This window comes from Pundamilia nyererei, unplaced genomic scaffold (assembly GCF_000239375.1).
Source record: "Pundamilia nyererei isolate P.nyererei 1_Seehausen unplaced genomic scaffold, PunNye1.0 scaffold00027, whole genome shotgun sequence".
Classification (NCBI taxonomy): Eukaryota; Metazoa; Chordata; class Actinopteri; order Cichliformes; family Cichlidae; genus Pundamilia; species Pundamilia nyererei.
Window position 1 is genome coordinate 3238441 of NW_005187428.1, and position 21077 is coordinate 3259517.

A 21077-nucleotide genomic window follows, 5' to 3' on the forward strand; every position below is an offset into this window, starting at 1 on the left:
TTTTTTTACAGCTGTTGGAAATGGATTAGGCAGCAGAAAGAAATGAAAATGTCCATGAGGGAGACATAAATTTGCCCTATTTTTGAATTGTGAATACTTAAAATAAAAAAGTGCTGTGGCTGCTCTACTTTTCCACTCCTTTCTTTCTTTGGGGAAGTGTTTGTTGGTTAAACCACAAGCAACCATTTATAATACATGTGTAGTTTCTGTAGAAAGCAGGTGCCAACGCCGCTTCGATTGTGTTTCCTGTTCCTCGCGTTCCTCCATGATGTGCGAGATGCTTCCCTCATCATCTCTCGCATCTCAGCCTCTTTAATGTTCTCTGCAAATGAGTATATTTCCCATTTAAAACCGTCCTACTGGTTTCTCTACTTGGTTCTGCCACATCAACACGGCCTGTCATGACTATCAAGGGGAGGCGAACCAGTGTTCCTGAGCTAAATGTTAAACTGTTCAAAGGCTCAGTGGTTCGCAGAAAGTTGTTAACCTTAATGCATTGCATATCCATTAAGCATTATGGAAATGGCTCCGGTGCGGCGTGATTGGTTTAACTGAAAGCTTATTAGCATCATATCTCGGGGAAAGGTAGGGAGTAGTGTCACATATACCAGGGGCGACATCTGCCTGCTATCAGACAACCTGGGCAGTGGTGGTGTGGGCTGTCTCATGGTAATATAGTGATCTTGTTAGGAGATACCGTGGAGGAGCTACCACCTCTATCTGTATGCAAAATGAGAGGAATTTCTGATTAATGAATGTGACAGCATATCCATCTATGGACTCTGCCCTCTTAGCCATGTTTGGAGGAAGCTTGTGTGGTACATCGTTGAGGATATGCTTTAAATCATCTTTACAGTGCGTGCATGCTACTTAGCTTTCAAATATAAGCCTGGTCTAATCCAAGTTGCAATTCTCATTGCAGGTAAGTGGTTCAACTATGGTATCATCTTCCTCGTGCTGATTTTGGACCTTAACATGTGGAAGAACCAGATCTTCTATAAGCCCTATGAATATGGGCAGTATGTTGGGCCTGGTGAGAAGATCTTCACAGTGGAGGAGCCAGAAACCCTCAAGGACTTCAATCACAGCACACTCACCTACGAGTGGCGCTCCACCAACGTTGACCCTAGGACCAACTTAACCTACGTGGAGCGGGACATGTTCCTCCACAGCCGCTACATTGGAGCCAGCTTGGATGTGAAATGCCTGGCCTTTATTCCGAGCCTAGTGGCGTTCGTACTCTTTGGGTTTTTCATCTGGCTGTTTGGTCGATTTCAGGACAGCGAGACCTTCACAGAAAATCCAGACAAGAGTTACGAGAGGATAAAGAGGAAGTCGCCATCCGAGTACAGCAAGGAGATGGGCGCGACGCCAGAGGAGACACATGTCACTATGACCGATAGCCTCAAACGATCGGGAACGCCGATGCTTCTGTCGGTGGATGGGCCGCACTTTGGAGCGACACCCTCTACGAACTCTACGATTTCCATGGAAACCCAAGAGACACATCCGAGCATTGTGATCGACAGCACGGAGCAGGATGAACCGGCAGTCTCTTTCGATGTTCACAAATTCTCCCCGTGACTTGACGAACCTCTGAAACTTTGTACCTGCAGACAGGTTGGAACCAACATGATCAATGGTAAACAACTCGAGCATGTTTATTCAGGACAGCACGAGATGTCAGAGGAGGATCTTTAACACAGTGCTTCAAGTGAAGGACAGAGTGTTATTTACCTAGCCTAACCTTGATGGCTGTTCCAGTCATATTAATATATTTTTGTACCAAAAGCATTTTAAAAGTCTTTAAATGGCACCAATTCTGATACATACCAGATCCATTGCAAAACCTCAACTGACCAGGTGCTACCTTGGATTTTACATTTTCCTAATTCAATTTTGTCAAGGTACACTAACAGGTGCCTGTAACAGAGAACTATTTCTACAGATGTGACCTTCAGTTAGTGGAGTTTTATTGTTTCAAAACAGTGTTATAACTACAGCAGTGCCTTGATATTTCACATATTCAGATACGCAAAGCATATTCTAAACAGCCTGTGTGACCATCCGGATCTGCTTTACTAATGTCTGACATACTGTATGCTCTTATCATATCGACATCATGTTACCTCATTTGATCCTGAAACTTTATCATTTTAATTTATTCTCATGCGATGTCACTCTTACTACATTTTAATTGTGTTTATGACCATCGGTGTACGGTGACGACCTCCTCATTTACCCTCACTTGATTTTAGTTGCAAAGATAATAAATGCAATCAGCAGAGATCAAATAGCTAAACACCAAGCCACCTCATGATTGCTTATGCGGCTGCTGCACCTTTACTGAATACCAACAGAGGGAGAAAAGGTGGTTTTTGCCCTTGGCATAAACATAAATGTAAACCATTGAAGTGCAGCGGTGACTTCTCCAAAGCTCAGGGCTTCTTTATGTAAAGCTAATGGTTGTAAAAGCAGATTTTCTTTCCTGTTTTATTGCATGAAAGAAAAGGTGCATTATCCTACTGTAAAAGAAACCCTCATTTCAAACATAACTAAAAGCTGCAGCATTTTAGCTTAAACTGGCTTTAATGTGTAAAAGTGTTTGTACACCTAAGTTTGGGGGGTGTTTGGTCCAAAAACATGTTCTTTTTTGTTTTTTTATACAATAAAATACCCATCTAAATTAAGTTTGTTGTTAATTATATAATGAACTTGCTCATGCTTTTGACCAAAGATGCTCAATCATGCAGTATTTTGAACATATTTGCAAGAAAATGTGATGATTTGAGACAAAGACATGTACGCACCGAGACAACGCAAGATAGCATGTGCTCTTGTTGTACTCTGCATTGGTATATAATGCACAATATTACACTGTGGCTGCAGAAATAAGAAACTATGACATATATCTATATGATATTTCTCAAATAGTCTGCTTTGTTTGCCAATGAAAGGCACAGCAGTCATCATGTAACAGAATATGACCAGATTTCTTACATTTTGTAAACTATTATCTACAGTACAAATTAATATAATTACATTCACATTAATGGATTATCGTTTAATTTTTTTTATCTTTAATTTTTGAAATGACAAAAACAATTAAAATGTCTTTTATTTAAGGTTGAGGTCCTGTTCTGGTAGAACATTACACAGTGGAGTTTCCTGCATTTGTGTTTTTGTGTGTGTGAACTGGAAGCAGAGCGAGAGAGAGATGTCCACTTGTGTCTGTACATGATGTTTTATACTTAACAGTCCGTGTGTGTGTGTGTGTGTGTGTGCAGACACATGTGAAGTGTGTAGGTGTTTGCTGCTACACTTCTTTTCAACAAAGGCCATTCTGTGAAGAGGTCAATTTATTCAGCATAATTGGTTTGCAGCTTTTGGTTTAGTAATTATCCTTTTATACATTAAAGCTCTGTGAAGACATTAGATATTAGTGTTTTACCAAAGGGCAGAACCTCTTTGGACATGAAGGGGCTCTAATATGTTTGGAATGCAGCTGTAATTGTTTGGGTTAAAAGTGAGGCCTTTGTCTTGTTCGGACTGTTTTCATTGTGTTGTGCTGCATAACTGACAATTCCTACAAGTTCCTCTCTGTTTTTTGAAGCAAAGGGGATTGTTTTGTGTTTCCACAGTGTACTGTACTACTGTTGAACCTTGTGCTACCAATAAATTAATACATTTTTTACATTCTGTATCACTTGACCACTTTCCTTAATTCTTTTTGAACAAGGTTGCTGATCTCGATAAGTAACTCGCAAGTTAAGTTCTGCTTTTCAGTTTTTCTATATGCTTGGGAAGTATAGTTGCCAAGCAACAGTGCAGGTCAAGCTTCTTGCATCTGCTGACCCAATTAATGTGGGCAACAGGAGAAATAATGATACTATCTCTTCACAAGGACACTCGAATACGTAGCCTGCATACACATAGCACCCAGCTCAGATTAGCATGAGTTCTCCTCTGAGCCTGTCCGTTGTTTGATTTATGCCAGTGGGAAACAATTTGAATTTGTTACTTGTTTTGTTCCCCGGCGGGATTTGTTTATAGAACATGTCTACGTGTAAATGAGTTATAGATTGGATCGAAAATGTCTGAGGGATGAAAACTGAACTCACTGCCGACAGAATTGGTTCCCAGTGTGGTGTTGGGACTCCTCCAATGAGGTTGAGAGAAAAATCTGAAGGGCCTTGAGATGATTGATAATATATTAAAGAAGAAAAAAAAAGTGCTTTGTTACAGAGAATTATGGCACAGTACGGCTTTTCATCTTTGCTGTTTCCACGCTGGATTCAAGAGGAAATTTTGAAAGGAATGTTGCGAAATTTTTTAAAGGCACTGAAAGAATCCTACAAATGTTAGGGATCACATTTATAGAGTGAACGAGAGCCAGTCGCCCACTGTGCGTTTAGTGTTAATCGGCGAATGTTACTGTGCGAATTTGCTAAATTTATATGACACGGATGGTAGACATAAACACCAGGATATAGTTATTGTGAGCTCTTCAACTTTTACCCTTTGTCTCAAAGTGCAGCTGTGTCTAAATAAGAGATGCCGATTATGAGAAAGGGCTGAAATCCAACCAGTGGTTAATGAGAAAATACCACACAGAGGAGTGCGTTATGACAGATCTGTGATGTAACAGTTATTCACTTTCACTAGGAAATATTCAACAATTCTTCTAAGACTCTTGGATGTGCTGATCGCAAATTTAACTATAAAACAATCTAATTTAAATTGTTTGTTCTATTAAAAATGCTCCAACACCACAAACACGGTCATATGGTCCAGTTTGGCGACTCAAATGAGCTGGGAGCTATTCTGTGTCGACATCCATGTATTATATGTACATATTCTTGCTTATAATACAGGATTTCACTCTCTTTTTGGGACTACCAGATGTTACCCTTCAGATCAAGTCCCATACACGCATCTTGGCCTTGCAGGTTTTTTTTCTTGTAAGCTCTTCTGTTTTGACATATATGCAAAGATTCTATTAAAAAGGGTTGCATGTAAGCCTAAATCTAACCCATTCTTAAAGCATGTGGTTGTTAATAGATAAAAGGGACTGCAGGGGTTGCTGCTGATAAAAAGTGGTTGATCGTTTTAGGTTAAATCATGTTAAACAGTGACTGTTTCATCCATCAGCTGTAGAAAGCTGCTTCACGGGCCTGGAATCCAACCACCGGTTTAACACAACAAAGGAGTGACTTATAAAAAATCTGTAATGTGACAGAAGCAGTTAAACAAACTGATGTGAGACTATGCTATCGCAGGTGTCATCCAATCCAGCACTCCACTGTCAGTAACCGTGTATCCCGGCATGTGTAATTGCACCCACAACACTTGAATCCTGCTGTGCCATTCACTGCAAAATTAGCTTTAATAAGAGCCTCAGCTAGATTGCTTCAGTAGTAAATATTAAAACACCTGCGGTGTGAAAACCAAGCAGATTTGTGAATACCTGAGGTCTCACGGATGCTTGTTGTTTGTCTGTGAAATAAATCTCATTGCCAGAGTGTATTAGCTGTTTTTACTGAGGCCTCTTCCAAGTCTGCCATTGGGCTGAGAAATTAGATATTGATTTTTTTTTTTTTTTTTGAGGACCATGCAGAAAGTGAGAGAGCACATCAAAACAGGCATTTCAAAAAAAATGTTTATGGGGTGTTGGAGCCTGATACCCACGTTGTCTTAAAAGTGTATCGACTTCTCCCTCAATGCCGTGGATGCATTCGTGTTGGAAACGTTCATGATCAATTCCTTTCTGTCTGGTAATCAAATTTTTAGCTTGCTTCTTTTTTTCATGACAGAGAAGCTTTCTTTCAAACGGACTTCAGGCACCTTTGAAATGTTCCCCATTATTTACTATTTGTTCCAATAGCATGTCTACAAATCCAAAAAGACATAAGAACTGCTTTTTGAGGGAGGATATGAAGCACTATTGTTGGACCTAGAGCTAAATATAAGCCAGAAAAATTCTCTAGAGGGAATGAGCCATAGCTACAGATCAACTGGAATCTTCTCTACTGTCTTTGAGCTATCCTCCAATTAGATCAGTGTATCATGTCCTGGCATGGCCCATCACTCTGTGCTGGCAGCTCCGTGACTCTTAGAGACCTTGTGAAATTTATCAGTACTGTCAGTCCCAGCCAGCTACAAGGTTTCCCTTCAGTCTTTTCACCAAGTCTGAGATGGTTTCTGTCCCCAGTGGCCACAAGGGAAAGAGAATTCATCAGCAATTCCTTCTGCGGGTTTCTGATACCTAACAGAGGAACATGTGGCTCGGATAAATCTCTCAGAACCTCCAACAAGTCACTCAGAGGACTGAAACCCCAGGGGTGGGTTTGTGATAATGATGTCTGCCTTACTCTTCCTGTGTCGAGGAAGAGGATCAAATTTTATTCAAATTGTTCGTAAGTTATATAAAATGAAGAGCTGCTTGGTGAATATTAAAAAAAAAATTCAGTTGCAATGTCCTTCAGTGGAGCAGCAGGTGAATGACGATAAAATCCAGTGTTGGGGAAAAATGTCTCTTTTTTTTTTTTTACCAACATTGGACCTACAAAACTGAAAATATCAATCAGAAAAATATCTAATAGAAAGATATCTGTCACTGTGCAGCGTATCTCTTTGTGAACAGTGGAAAAAGTTGATCTTGACATTGTAAGCCTTGCTGCAAAACTCACACACTGCACTGTTTTAAATAGTTTTATATAATATGTTAAAGTTCAGCTCCATCTCCCGACCTAAGCACACTGAGATTTAAATCAGCTGATATTTTCAGGTGACTGAAATACCAGAAAATACTAGTAAGTCATAGCAACTGACCAAGAGACAGGGGTGTAATTTCGAGGAGGGTTAGGGAGGTTATGACCCCCCCCCCCTTCAATAATGAGATCCAACCAATATAACTCCCCAATAAAATTATGAATTATCTTGCATAAATAGGCTGTTGATTTTCTTTACTCATTTCAGGTATTACCAGCAAAATAGTTGCATGTTTATGTTTAATCATCTGGGAATTTACCCAGATTTATTTATTTATTTCGACAGAGATCTTAATCCCCCAAGTGTTCAGCACAAAATTACGCAGATGCCAACGGTCAGAGAGGAGTGTCCGGAATGCATGGAACTGATAGGAATTCAATTCAATTCAATTCAATTTTATTTATATAGCGCCAAATCACAACATAAGTCGCCTCAAGGCGCTTCATAAGGCAACAGTAATTAAAGAAACAAAAAAACACTCTTTGCAACTGAGGAAAAAGCATCAAAACATTGAAGCAGATGGCCTGCACTAGCAGAAGACCACACTGGGTACCACTACTGGTACTGAGGCTTCAGTTTGCACGGGCTCACTAAAATTGGACAATAAAAGCCTGGAGAAATGTTGAGACTTGATTGCTGCTGTGACATTAAGATGGCAGGGTCAGAATTTGGTGTAACCATCATGAACGCGTGTATCCACCAAATATGCTATCGGTGGTGTGTGGGATATTTTCTTGGCTCACTTTGTGCCCCTTAGTCCCAATTCAGAATTGCGTAAACACCACAGCTTACCTGAGCATTGTTGCTGCCCGTGTCCATCCCTTTGTGACCACAGCGTTCCCTGCTTTCCGACTGCTGCTTCCAGCAGGATAGCACACCTCCTGGTTTCCAGCAACTTGTTGAGTCAGTGCCACAAAGAATTAAGACAGTTCTGAAACCAAAATGGGGGTCTGTATACTAAACTGTATAATACAGTTTTGTTAATCTCCTGAGGAGGTTCTTCGTCGATTAAAAACAAGTTCATATGAAATAATCAGTACTAAATATCCTGATTGTAGCACCTTTGGCTGCACCCACAGTTGAAGCTGGAACCAAAAGCTATAGGTGCTGTGGGCACAGTGAGCACTTGTGTGGATGTTTGCTGTAACACAGACAATTCAAAGCGGCTTCCATTCTTGCTTTGGCTCATGCACTACATGCTTATGCATTAAGTCAATCCCGCACAAGCTGTGACAAATAAGTAGAATGAACAGAGTTTACCCTGCAGCGATAAGAGGTACAAATACACGCAAATGCTATAAACTGCACATGTCCATGTAATTCCCTACACATAGTACATGCATGAGATTGCCAAGTCCAAAAAAGATGATTTTCAGGTGATTGTATTATTGCATGCTCCTGGTATCTTTTTGTCAGATAAAGACCCTTCTCATTCTTCAGAGTGGAGTGGATTTTGCAGACCAATTAGAGCAATTTGAAGGCTATAAGATCACTGAAAACGACATGTCAGCCCAAATGTATTACTAATGCGTTTTTTTTTCTCTTGATTTAAACTCCACACTTAAAGTAAAACTGACTTTTCACTGATGCCTTGCTTCACCAGCTACAATCACAATGATATGTGTGGTCATTAACAGTGAATATAGGACAGGCAGTGAAGTGGACTCCCCGTGGGTACAGGCATCTGTTGCAGAGGGTTCAGCACTGCCATGGAAAATTGGACATTTAGGAGCCAGCTGGAGGACCAGTCTGCCCTGCTGTGCCACCACTACTCAGGTGCCCACTGGCTTCATGCCACCACCAGCTAGAAGCCACTGGACCAAAGCAGGCCAGATGGTGCCCTTGCCAACCAACGAGCAGCCGCTGTGAACTGTCCACTGCACACTGTCCACTGCCCTATCATTCAACTCAGGGATGAGTTTGGAGTCATGATAACCTGAGTTAAAAAAAGTTTTTGGAGCGAGAGCGATGCAGAAACAAAACAAAAAAAAAAGGCTCAAGTGAGCAGAGTGTGTGTTGGAATATAAATGGGCCCCCATTACGTTGCGTGTTTGTTAATGTAAGCAGCTGCGAGGTAGAATCAGTTCGTGGAGAGAGACTTTTCCACAGGGAAATAAAGCCATCTCCGGGCTGAACTCATTTGTCTGTGGCTGTGAAGGGATAGATAATTATATTAGGAGCTTTAAGTGCTCTTCTGCGATACAAGTATTACTACCATCTCCAAAGGCACAGGACAAAGTCGGGAGGAGAGAGGAATCCGTGTGCTACAATTGCAGCAGTCGTTGCTCTGCATCCAAATATGCAGACATGAAAGTGTATCCACCACACGGGGCTTTGTATAAAATCCAATCACTGATAGAACGCTGCTAGATCTATAAATCACACAAATTTACTTATCCAGTGTACAATATCTGCGGGGGACAAAATCTCTGACTTTCCTCAGAACAAATTAGTTTTGATCAGTGTTTGTTCTCTTAATTGTTTGAGCTTCACTGTGCAGAATAATGTACGTTCACAGCGTGGCACTAATTCCAATTCATCAGCCAAAAGCGTAAAGTTCCCCCAACCTGAGTGTAAGGTGTGCACCGTCACAGCTAGTTTGGAAGTGAATCACGAGCAGCTTAAACTTAAAGCCAAGCTTGCGTGGCACAAACACTGAGAACAAGGTCTTTGAGTGTGGTAGGACTCATTTTGTGTCCGGTTATTCATTTTTTCACAGAACTAGGAGTAGTAAAAAGGCATTGGATTTTTTTAATGGAAAAAGATATTATTCAAAGCAGATCATTTTTATATCTAATCTTAACACAAGCCTGGCGATGGTTCTAAAAGGGCACGTTTACAAACCATCTTTTATGTGCAAGGCATCAAATTTACACCAGCATTCATAATCAGTCAATCTATCAGTGTTTATTTCATTTTTAATGTGTGACTGCAATAATATGACCGATGCTTTCACATTAAAATGTTTTACTGCTGCAACCCGTGGAAGGGAAATTCGTTTTAAGTGTTTTATGTACACACGGCTACCTGAATCGACTAATGATGCGTCATATTTTATAAACTGGGTAATCTGTCTGTAAAATGTAACTACATAAGTAGTGTGTTTGTTTCATGCTCAAGTCACTCCCTGTATGTTTAGTTTCCACAGCCATTTCTTGCCTCACCTGTAGCCAGTCTGCCAGTTGACATAGTCTATAAAGTCCTCCACTGCCCTTTTGCTCTTTGTCCGATCGACTTCACAATCTCAAGCTGTCCAGACATTTTTTTGTTTTCACTCTGCTTGTGGGTTTTCTTTGTTCCCTCTGTTTTTCTTATGTGTAGGGTTCCTCGTCTCCTCTTTTTATGTCCTCCTGCCTGGGACCCGGAAATCAATCTCAGTATCCCATGTTGAAGGATTTCTGAATTGCTAAAATGGATCAGAGAGGAGAAGGCGGGCTTGCAGAGGAGCTATGATCGAGGATGCGCAGGTGTATCCTGTGCATCAGCATATAAAAGAGGCGTGGCACACAGCCAGAATACACAAACCGTGGTGGGTCATTCTTCAAACAAGCAGTGATTTGTATTGTTTCGGTTTTTAAGATGATTGTGAGGCATGTGATTCAGGGTTTGGGTTTTTTTTTTCCAGTATTTGTATGTGTGTGAGAAAGAGGCTGTGATATCTTGCCACATTGCAACTTTAATTAAAACAGCCATGAATATTTAAAAAAAAATGCAAACAGTGTTACCTCTGACTTCACAAAGCACAGGTGTAGTTGGGCTTGAGATTGCTTTAAAATAAGGCTCTGGAGCAATACTACATCATGTTATATACTCAATGGCTCAGCTCACATCTCTGATTGGAGTGACTAGGATCGAAGGAGAGGAAAGGAGGGGATGTGCAATGAGAAAGAGCGGAGGTTTTTAACTTTTTGTCCACACCTTTGTTTGCATATTTTCAATCTCCTAGAAATTATTAGAAAATGGATTTAAGACTTTAATCTGCCTGATTTCCTTTTTAGGGGTCTTCTCCTCTGAACAGTCACAGTGTCTTACACTCTGAGACTTCAGCAAAGTTTACTGCATGTCATGCTGTGCCACATGGATCTAATAAATCCAGTTTTATGTATGCAGACTGTAAGATGATATAGTCTAATCTGCTCAGGCGCTACAGCACATGGTTACAATCCCTTCTCCATTTGTTCCCACGCTATACATTCATCGGTGCAGTCATGCTGGAGGATGAGTACAGACAAACACGTCTGCTACCTAAAGTTAATCAGATTTTCTTCTTTGTTGGAATAATCGCAAACATTTTGTAATGCATGTTTGTGTTTTACAAACTAACAGTGAACCCAGAAACCTAAAAATCTAATTAAAGCCACTGTATGGCCAATAAAATCTCATATCTGTTAAATCTGTTACATAAGAAAAAGACAAGCAATTAATGTAAATGGAAATACTTTATTTCACTATTACACAATAACAAGCTGGAAAAAAAATTACAAAAAAGAGAAATGGAACAAAATGCTGCAAAGCACCACATAATTTAGACGACTCAAATGTGGCAACGGAACCTTATGCTAACTGCCTTTGCTCTAGCTAATGTATCATCATCATCATCATCATCATCATCATCATCATCATCATCATCATCGAGAATTTAGAAATCAAAAAATATTTGGACATCAAGCAGAGTCATGCCAGTAATAGTAATATTTTACAGTTTCATGTAGCAATGATTGGGAGTGGGGAATGGTGACCCTTAAAGGTTCACTCTAAGTGGTGAGACATAACAAAGTGGTGGGTTTCAGGAAACCGTAGTCCATCATCTGTTTGGTATGATATACATTTGCATTTGGTATAAAGGAGTTGAGGAAGCAGGCGCCGGTCATAGAGTATTTGCTCTACGAGTTAAAGCTTAGCACCAGATGGGTGGAGTTTACTGTACAGAACATACAATCAACTGTGGCTAATCAGAAGGGAAAGAAAAATACCTGAAAGGTTACATTTTTTTTTTTTACAATTGTCTGTATTTGACAATGTGACACTGGGTGTGTTATTCGGAACTTCCACCCATCTGATTCAGCAGGCCAAAACAAATCCTTACAACGCAAACACTATGTGACCCACGTCTGTGAGGAGGACAGTGAAGAGACACAGGGATGGTGTTATTTTTTATGTATTTTTTTTGTATTTTTTTACATGGAGAACACTGTACAGGTGCCTTCAGATCTGCCAGGACTAAAGGCACATGGGATCCACTGAGCAACAGATGTGTCCATTCTGGAAACACAAAGAAAGAGAAAGAAGAGAGGCACAAGTTTGTTACAATTTAACCTCAGGGCAGCTCGTTTTTTCAACCAGATAATATTTTTGGGTAACAGCAGTGCTGCGGCGCACAGACTCGGTTTGGTATTTAGAGTTTGTCTGGGCGCTAACTGATACAAGGTGGCGATTTCTCACTGAGAAATGTGAACGGTCACAGAGTCACTTTGGTTTAACCCCTTCTACGATGCGTGTACCCCGGAGGTCCCTGTAGTTGGGACTATGCTGCATTTGTTCTAAAAAATAAAACTCATGCACAGTGAAGAGGCTGAGTGTTAATGCTAAAACTAAAAGGATGAAAAATTGCTGTGCTTCATTTCTGTTGAATCAGAAAACTGACTCTTTATAATTACTTTCAAATTTACACTTTTGATATTTCCACAAAGCAATCTCGAAAATCTCTAGCTGGCCTGGTGATGAGGGTGAGGATGCTGCATTTCAAGTATCCAAGAGGCCAAGGTTTTTAATTTTAGGCTTGCATTGTAAAGCTGCTACTCCAAGGACTGTTTTTAGGTGAATTTAAAAACTGCGTGCTAAAATAAAATTTGCCCCCCCCCCAAAAAAAGATGCATAACCTAAAGATGCCTCCCCTCCCCCGCGACCCTGACTCGCATAGAAGAAGAAAATGGCTGGATAGATGAATGGATGGTAGAGATTCCAAAAATTATGATGTTTATTGAAAGTCCTCAGAGAATAGCTGTTATTTTCTGTCTGAGATGCGGACATCATTGCAGGCACGCGCGACGAGAATATTTAATAGTAGAATTTCAAGTGAGGGAGTCAGCCTTGGTGGATTAAGTCCTAAAGCTCAGGCAAACAATTTACGCTCACATTTGGTAATGAAGAGGATATTGCCTGCATAGTTTACTCTCTCCGTGACTGCTCAGCGCTGCAAAATAAAAACTCACGAAGAGCACCTTTCTCCATCTGATTTACTTGAGCTGCTGATGTGAGTGTTTCTCCAGACGTTTTCAGCACTTCATCCTCAAACCTGTGTGCTCCTTTAGCAGAGGGAAGAATACATCCATGATTTCCTGCTGCAGCCGAGCCAGAGGCCAGGAAAAATGACGCTGCCAGAATTTCAGTTCATTTTCATTTAAAAGAACAGTTCGACATTTAAAAAAAAAATTGCTCATTATAACTCAGGTTACAGACCTGAAACAGGAGTCTTGTCATCACTCTGAGGTTGCGAGGCAACCAGTGGATTTACAGCAAGTTGCCGCTCCGAACCAAGAAGCAGGCCAGCACGTTACATTGTAAACCTATAACTTATTTTTACACCCTAATTAACAACTAATTAAAAATGTTAATTAGTGACCTTTAAAGGAGCTGGTAGGTTTATTACCACTCGACAGAGCCTGTTTCTAGCTTTAATCTAACCGACTGCAGCTTCATATTTAGCAGAAATACAGTGCAGTGCATCCGAGTAAGACATTCTCATCTAATCCTAAACAAGAAAAATAAAAAGCACATTTCCCGAAAGTATCAAAGTTCTGCTTCACAGAAAACTGCATTCTTGTTAATAAATATAAATAAAACATGTAATCTATGATCTAATAAACTCAAAATTAGAAAGGGAATAATTGCAGAACAGAACATCATATCTTATTTATTTGAATTGATACAGCAGCCGTCTTGTTCTTAGAATGAATATTAGATTCATTTTTTTCCCACAGCAATTACTGTGTGCATCTTGGTTTAACTAAATAGCTCCCAATAACTGCCCTTTTACAACAACTGGTAAATTCAACTTCTGTGAGGTGTTAAAGATGCACAAATTGCCTTTCTGTTGCAAATACTAGTACTCTGTTTTTGCCCCCTGAAAAAGCACAAAGGGTTCTCACTTTTCAAGCCATTTTTCTTTTGTGTCTTGCCTGCCACCAACTAGAGAAACTGTAATTTGCTGTTTCCATGCTGCCGGCAGGACTAGCAGCTTACCTTGCACTGGCACAGAGTGCACTCTGTGCCATGTTTAATCCAGGAGGAGCCGCTGAAGCGTGAGATGTTGTGCTCGTCCGTACATGTCTTGGTGATGTCGTTGCGGATGGTGTCGGCCTGGCAGGGGTCGGTGACACAGCGGGGACAGCACTCGCCCTCGGGCACCACAGTAAACTCGCAGTCCACAGGCGGGCACGGCAGAGGCCAGCAATCCACCTGCCCCTGCTGCGAAGGTGGAGATGGAATTTGAAAAGGATAGCCGAGCAGAGAGAGAGAAAAAGAAAAATAATCACTGCAAATGCACTTTGCATTTCCTGTGTCTAAACAAGTTATTCACTCAAATGCACATTTCTCCTGACGTAGTGTATTTGTATGCTGGAGGGACCGTCTCGACTTGTAAGGAAGCTAGAAAAATAAAGATGAGCGGCACAGTCTTCCGGCAGCGTCAGCAGTTTTTCCAGACTGTGGAGGTAAATGTTCCACCTTTCTAATTGACTTGTTCTAGTCTCGTTGTTCTCCTATTAATCTTACAGCAAACTTTCGGCGCAGAAAGCCGCCTTGGATTTTTCCCGCTGCCGTTTTCACTGGCCTGAGAAAACGGGTCATAGATTTTGTCCATCCTTGCAACTCTTAACCGAACTGTACTCTACATCATTCTGTCCTGACCCACTTCTGCTCGTGCTGTCATACATGCGCATATCTGCCGCGCGCCTTATTGAAATGAAATATGAGTTCAGACTGTTTATGTTTAAGCACACCAGCAGATATAAAAGGGGTGCGCACGCATGGTGAGGTTTGATGCAAGTGTCCCACCGGGGATATTCAATATCTCTCAAAATCATCTGACTCAGCGTTTCAAAAATGTTGTAGTAAATTAGGCTGGCTATAAAGCGCGCTCTCACACAGAGCTAATGCCCACTCCCTGCTTCTGTGCTGTGTGTAAACATTCGAAGTGGGAAATCCCCCCGAGTGGCACTTTCTGCTCGCTGCCAGAGGGAGGGATTGAGTGTAGCCTCAGGTATCTGTTCCACACTGTGATAGGGGACGATGTCATCTTTGTCTGTTTATGCAGATGTGGTCTGTTATCATACAGGAGAGGCTGATGTCGGGCACAGCTTTTTACAAACAACTGACGCTGGACTTTGATATCTTTGTGATACTTCAGATGAAATCATTTTTTAATATGTCTCCATTCACGATATCTCACTGCTATTTAATCTCTAGATGTAAAGATTTGCTGTTTTTAAGACTGAATGTTACAAAATGCCTCTGGGAAATTAGAACTGGTGACATTTATCTTTGCTTGGGAATTAGCCTGCAATAATTATGCCATTTTTATTCTCAAAAATGAAGCTACTATCTACATGTATGGTTGTGAAAATCAATGGTTTCTTTGATATTTTGGTGATTTAACAAGATGGCAAATTGCAAGTGGCCCGCGTGTGCGCGGTCTGCAAAGGCCACACTCTTGATTTCAAATGATTGCACGGTTCATACAAAAGGATTCACATCTTGGACTTGAGAGAATGTTTTGCCCATCTCCCTGCTGTCACTGTGTATTTTAAGGCCCCCGCTGAGTCTGGACAGCCATGCCTCTGCTAAGTGTAGCTGCATTCAAGGTTCATTTCACGTCCCTGTCACGCTACTGGAGCCCCAGTACGGTATCGCGGGAGCAGCCTTTCAAGTGCTGCTCTTTGTACTGCGTGTGCTGGTGGCCCTTTGCTCTGCGTGTGCCTCTGTGCATCTTAAACTGAGCATTGTTTTATGTCTATCTGTGCGTACATGTGGACATATGTAGGATGTGTGCAGATTTTCAAGCACACGTATACTATGTTTACATTGTGTGTGTGTGTGTGTGTGTGCGTGTGTGTGTTGTTACAGGCGTGCCTGCAATCTCAAATGTGCTCGCGTCTGCTCGTGTCAACACGAGGGCCTACACTGAGTACTGTTTCAGCGAGAGCGATGCTGAAGCAAACCCATTTTCAGCCAACTGCGCTTCCCCGCTGCCCCTCTGCTGAGCGGTGATTTTCAAGCTCTTCTATAATGGCTCGCTGTAAGAAATCCAAAAAAGCAGCTCTCAGGTCCAGGCATCAGGACGGCATTACAATAGAGGGAGGGAGGGGTGCGAGAGGAAATGACATTGCTATTGCTACTCAGACCATAAATCTGTCAGAGTGGAGCCAACTTATGGTATCTTAGCTGCAAGTACGGCTGATCTTTAAAGGCAACAAAAAGAGGATGAAATAAATAGAAAAATAAGAGTTGTAAAGTGCTGCTCTGAGATCCAAAGCAAAGACGGTTTGTGAGTCATTCAACAGAGGAACTGACACTGGTGTGGGTGAGTGTTACAGCATGCTGGAGGAGGGGGTGGGGTTAGGAGAAGACAGTGGGGTAGAATCTAAAGCGTTCAATTTGCATGTGATATGCATATGGAAATATGGTAAGAGGGGCAACACAGGTGGGAAGATTTATTGTTTTTGTCAGGTTTGTTGGGAAACACAAAACGCCTCCCTGTTGCTTCAACATAAACACTGTTAAAACCTTGAAAAGGTCAACGCAGCAGAAGATGTGAACACAAAGAAAGCGGCGCATACGTCTGACTGAGAAAGATCTGTGTAGTGAACGAAATGCTGTTTTGTTTCGAATGGGAAATGGGATTAGATGTAGAGGACACTCGAAACTAGCACCTCAGACATACACGCTGCAGAACCTCCTCAAAGCACAGGAATAATACTCACTCCCTGTTTCACCCTCCCACCTCATAGGCGACACTGTTCCCCTAACCTTGAATGTCTTCTCCAGTAAAACGTGTAATTCCAGCACAGCAGAGAGCAACCCTTACAGTTCTTTGAATTCTTTAAAATTTCAGTAATCACTTGCTTTGGTTTTCCACTTGTGCAGAAGAAAGAAATCTTCATTTTCTCCTCTCTGCAACCTCCCTATTCACCTCTTAATCACTCCCCCCCTCTTGCCACAAAACATCTTTCCTTGACTTTTTTCGCAGAGCACATCTCTCATTCATGAGCATTTCCATGGAGACTGGAGTATTTGTTACATCTCTCGTGTGGGCACTGCGGCACGGCAACGAATGCCTATGTTGTCTTCACTATCACCTTAAACGACACTGCACGAAAGCGTTAAATACCTGCGCTCTTTGAAATATTATCAACGTGCAGGAGGGGGTTGGTACAAGCGCCCTTTACTCACCAGGCACTGACACTGCTGGCAGTTCTCCACCCACGTGTCTCCGCTGCCGTAGGTGAGCAGGCCGTTTTGATGCAGACACTGGCTGCTAAGTCGAGGGTCGCACTCGGGGCAGCAGAACAGGTCGGCGTTGGGATTGTCGCAGTCGCACACCATCCTGCGGCACATCACTTGGCCGGCCTGCGTGGGGAGCACAACTGAGCACTGAGCACAGGATGACGCATGGGCCAAAACAGCTGCACGCACAGACAAAGGCCTCTGCTTTGATGGGATCATTAAACATACATGTTGATGATTAATAATGTAATGAAGGCAGTCTAGCTCATGCCAAGAAAACTGTTCTGAAGCAGCAATTTATGACACGCCAGATTAAAGTGTGTACTCTATGCGTACTGATGCATAGTTTCTATTCATCAGCGTGGTGTTCTCGGTGTTTTCAGACTCCTTCCAAACTCATCAGAGTACAGGAAATAATCGGCGGCTTTGAGAAAGCGTGGTAGGAGTTTTAAGCTTTTTAGGATTTTCTAAGATTTTAAGAATTAACTATGAATTGGTTGAGAGAGAAGAAAAAAGAATTGCATGATAATTGATAATGAAAATAATCAGAACGACCCTGCAGTAGCCAGAAGGTGGTGAAAGGAACAGGTACTTCTGTTGATTGTTTCCACAGAATCTTTATATGTGCATTAATCACGGTGTTTCAAACGCATGTCTAGTATCCCGAGCCCAACAGCACCCATTCATAATAGCGTGCAAATTTTCCATCCAATCCCATTTTAATCGCCGCTTTGCCTTCTTGTTACTGTTTAATTCTAATATTTGGATATTTTTCTGTGGATATTCATACGGTTACATATTTCCCGGCTCAGGATGGATACAGACGATTGTAAAAATAGGAAGTCCGAATTAACTATAGAGCACAAAATTAAATTTGAGTATTTTAAAGGTCCCCTACATTTTGCACGACAGCTCGGATAGGCTTGAGTGCCCAGCCCTGAGCTGAAAAAGGAGTTAATAGAATGGATTGAAAATTGATTTCAAAGCGCATGAGTATGATTTCTTTTTTGTAACAAAACTGACAATAAAGTCTACCTTTCATTCCTTTACATTTTTTGTAAAGAATTGTCAGGAATGCATTCAATGTTGCCAGTTAACCTGGTATTTTGATATTTTTTTCTGAACATGTTTTTGAAATTGGTCCAGATGCATCGATGGGTTACACTCCACCCGTCAGCACTGCAATCAGAGCAAAACAATGAACTATTTGTGTACTGCTTGACCTCGGGCCGGACGCTCTTTGTCTTTTTTCTGGGGTTTGACTTTGGTTTCCCCTCTTCAGTTAATCGCAGCTCTCCATGTAATATCCGGCTGTGTCCACCCACTTCCAAAACAATAACATGTTTACTCCTCTGCTCACTGAACTGCTCAATACGACTAATTTTGACAGGCAGCTCTTCAATCTCTCAAATCAATTAATATGACTCATTTAATTAGGGAGCCATTTCTGCCCTGGACCTTTGTAATCAAATGAATAATTTGCTGCTTGATCATTCACTACCGACACTAATCCACTATAATCACCTTCCACTACCGCCAGACACTTGGCATTAGGTTGAGTGAAATGCTGAAATGCAAAGTATGACTGCTCTGTGACCTGATAATCATGGAGGAAAAAAATGTGTTTAAGATGATGGAATGAGTTTTCTGGACCAACTGTTCCCAGATGCCTTGTCACTTTGATGTCAGGAATCAATCAAAACAAGTACATCAAGAGCCCCGATCACTCTGATAGACCTTTAAAAAGGACTATATAGAGAGAGTAGCTCATGCGCTTTAATTAAGTTGCTCACCACTACTGCATCATCTCCATCCATCCACCCATACATACATCCTGATTTTAGGACTCTAGTCATGCAAAAAGCATCAGATCAAAATTCATTCACATTTTCATGCATTTTCAGTTAGCGTTATTGCTACATTACTAGCTAGAGAATTAGCCTAGCAGACTGCATATCTAAGACGAAAAGCACTCAGACAGCACAAACCTACGCCAAGACAACTCCCTATCTGAGCTGTATTTACTTTTAAGGGAAGAGTATTGTATTTTGTATATAAACGTTATGTAGGAGGCGACCTGTTTAGAGTATACCCTACCCCTCACCCTATGGAAGCTGGAACAGGCTCCCGCCTCCGCACGATCCTAAATTGGACAAGCGGAAAATAATTGATGAATGGATGTTTCATTTGTAAATAATTGAGCATGAATAAACTTATTATATAATATAATAAGATACGGGACATTTTATGAAGGTTGGCATTATTTGACCTTAAAGAAGTGGCCAGAGGTTCAAACTAACATGATATTTACAATCCCCATATATCATTCCCTATATGCCTATATGTTCTCAATACAAACAACGGCAGGAACAAACATAGTTGTAATAAATAGCACTAAAAAGTATTATTATTGTTTTGACCTTTAGGAGAGGAAGGAGAGGTTGGGGGTCAAATGTAAAATTGTAAGTATAATTTCTAAAATAGCTTTTTGAAATCATTACATTGACCTTGGAGACATTGGTGGATGTAAGTTTGATCAGAATTCATTCAAATCTTTTCAAGCTATCGTGTTAACGGACAGAACGCCATGCATCCAAACGCTACCAAAAACATAACCTCCCAGACAGAGGTAATAAAGACTGAAAGTTACACGTGTGGTAAATTGTCTGATCTTGTGCCGGTAATAAATGTTTAGCTCCACACACATTATTAAATTAATATTAAGGGAAGAGTCATTTAGGAAGCTGGCAGGCCAAAAGACTAAAAAAAGAAAAAGGAGATGTGAGACTGGAACCAGGAGCCTTCTGGTTATTACTGAAATACATTTGCTTTACTGCCCTTAGCCACTGGTTACAGTCAGTGTTGGTGACTTTTAATGATCTCTTTACAAAGAAGGCCAAACTGAAATATCCTCACCTGTGGCTTGTTATATGTAAAAGCCAATCATTAACAAAGAATCAAGCTATTTCTGTACAATACTGCAAAGATTTAAAACTGTTCTGTCATTAAGAAAATAGCAAAAACTGGGAAAAATAATAAATACAATGCGTGTTACGGTCAATTTTGAGCCTTTCTACCTCTGTTTTAATCTCCAACAGCTTTTTGAGACTTGTACCTCTTTCTTTAGCTGCTAAGAAATCAACAGCAATCACTGTAGCATGACGAAAATCTGTAGTTGCACTTCTTGCCATCTGTTTACCATGACTGGGTGAATGCTACAATTTCCAATTTCCACAGAGGCAGTAAATGAAATGCAATTTGCTAAGACGATTTTACATTTTTAGACTTTTTGAATTTCGAAAGGTCACTCAGGAGCTAATTCGCACTTCAAAGTTGCCAAAGCTGGGTGCAAATGTTTGCTGTTGATGGGGTGTGACAGTGCCCAAAGGTGGTCTCCCATTTGTCCTACATCAATTATCACATGTCATGTCTAATTAAAAATTAAAAAGGGAAAGAATCATTTGTTGCACTGCTGCGCTTTAGTTGTTGTTTTAATAAAATGTCACTGCTTGTTTAAAGAGAAGCACTCTGACTACAGGATAAAACAAAGTGACGCTTGCTGCTGATTGGTCCTGTGGGGAGCAACATCATTCCGAAAGAAAACCAGGTTTACATTTGCTTTGTTATATTATTGTATTTCTGGTTTAAACACTTGGAAAGCAGAGTGAAAAATAACAGCGCTGAAAACGTTTCACGCCTGGATCAGCTGAATGCACATACTGTAAAAGTGTGCACGCGTCAGAGAGACAGGGGAAATCATTACTCGGCTATATACAGCCGTGGACACGTTTCCTCGTCTTTTC

At 41.0% G+C, this 21077-nt stretch overlaps 2 protein-coding genes across 2 annotated transcripts in view; one reads left to right on the forward strand and one right to left on the reverse strand.

Moving 5' to 3' along the window:
* The window catches only part of tmem117 (transmembrane protein 117), a 54174-nt gene extending 50500 nt beyond the window's left edge, over positions 1 to 3674 (forward strand). The window contains exon 8 of the mRNA XM_013909543.1: positions 923 to 3674. Coding sequence (XP_013764997.1) covers positions 923 to 1584 — 662 coding nt within the window. The 3' untranslated portion in view covers positions 1585 to 3674. The remainder of the gene's footprint in view (positions 1 to 922) is intronic.
* Positions 3675 to 11773: 8099 nt separating this feature from the next.
* Positions 11774 to 21077, reverse strand: part of nell2a (neural EGFL like 2a) — an 84056-nt gene continuing 74752 nt past the window's right edge. The window contains exons 18-20 of the mRNA XM_005728254.1: positions 17221 to 17397; positions 14014 to 14238; positions 11774 to 12033 (exon numbers count right to left, since the gene is read on the reverse strand). Coding sequence (XP_005728311.1) covers positions 11992 to 12033; positions 14014 to 14238; positions 17221 to 17397 — 444 coding nt within the window. The 3' untranslated portion in view covers positions 11774 to 11991. The remainder of the gene's footprint in view (positions 12034 to 14013; positions 14239 to 17220; positions 17398 to 21077) is intronic.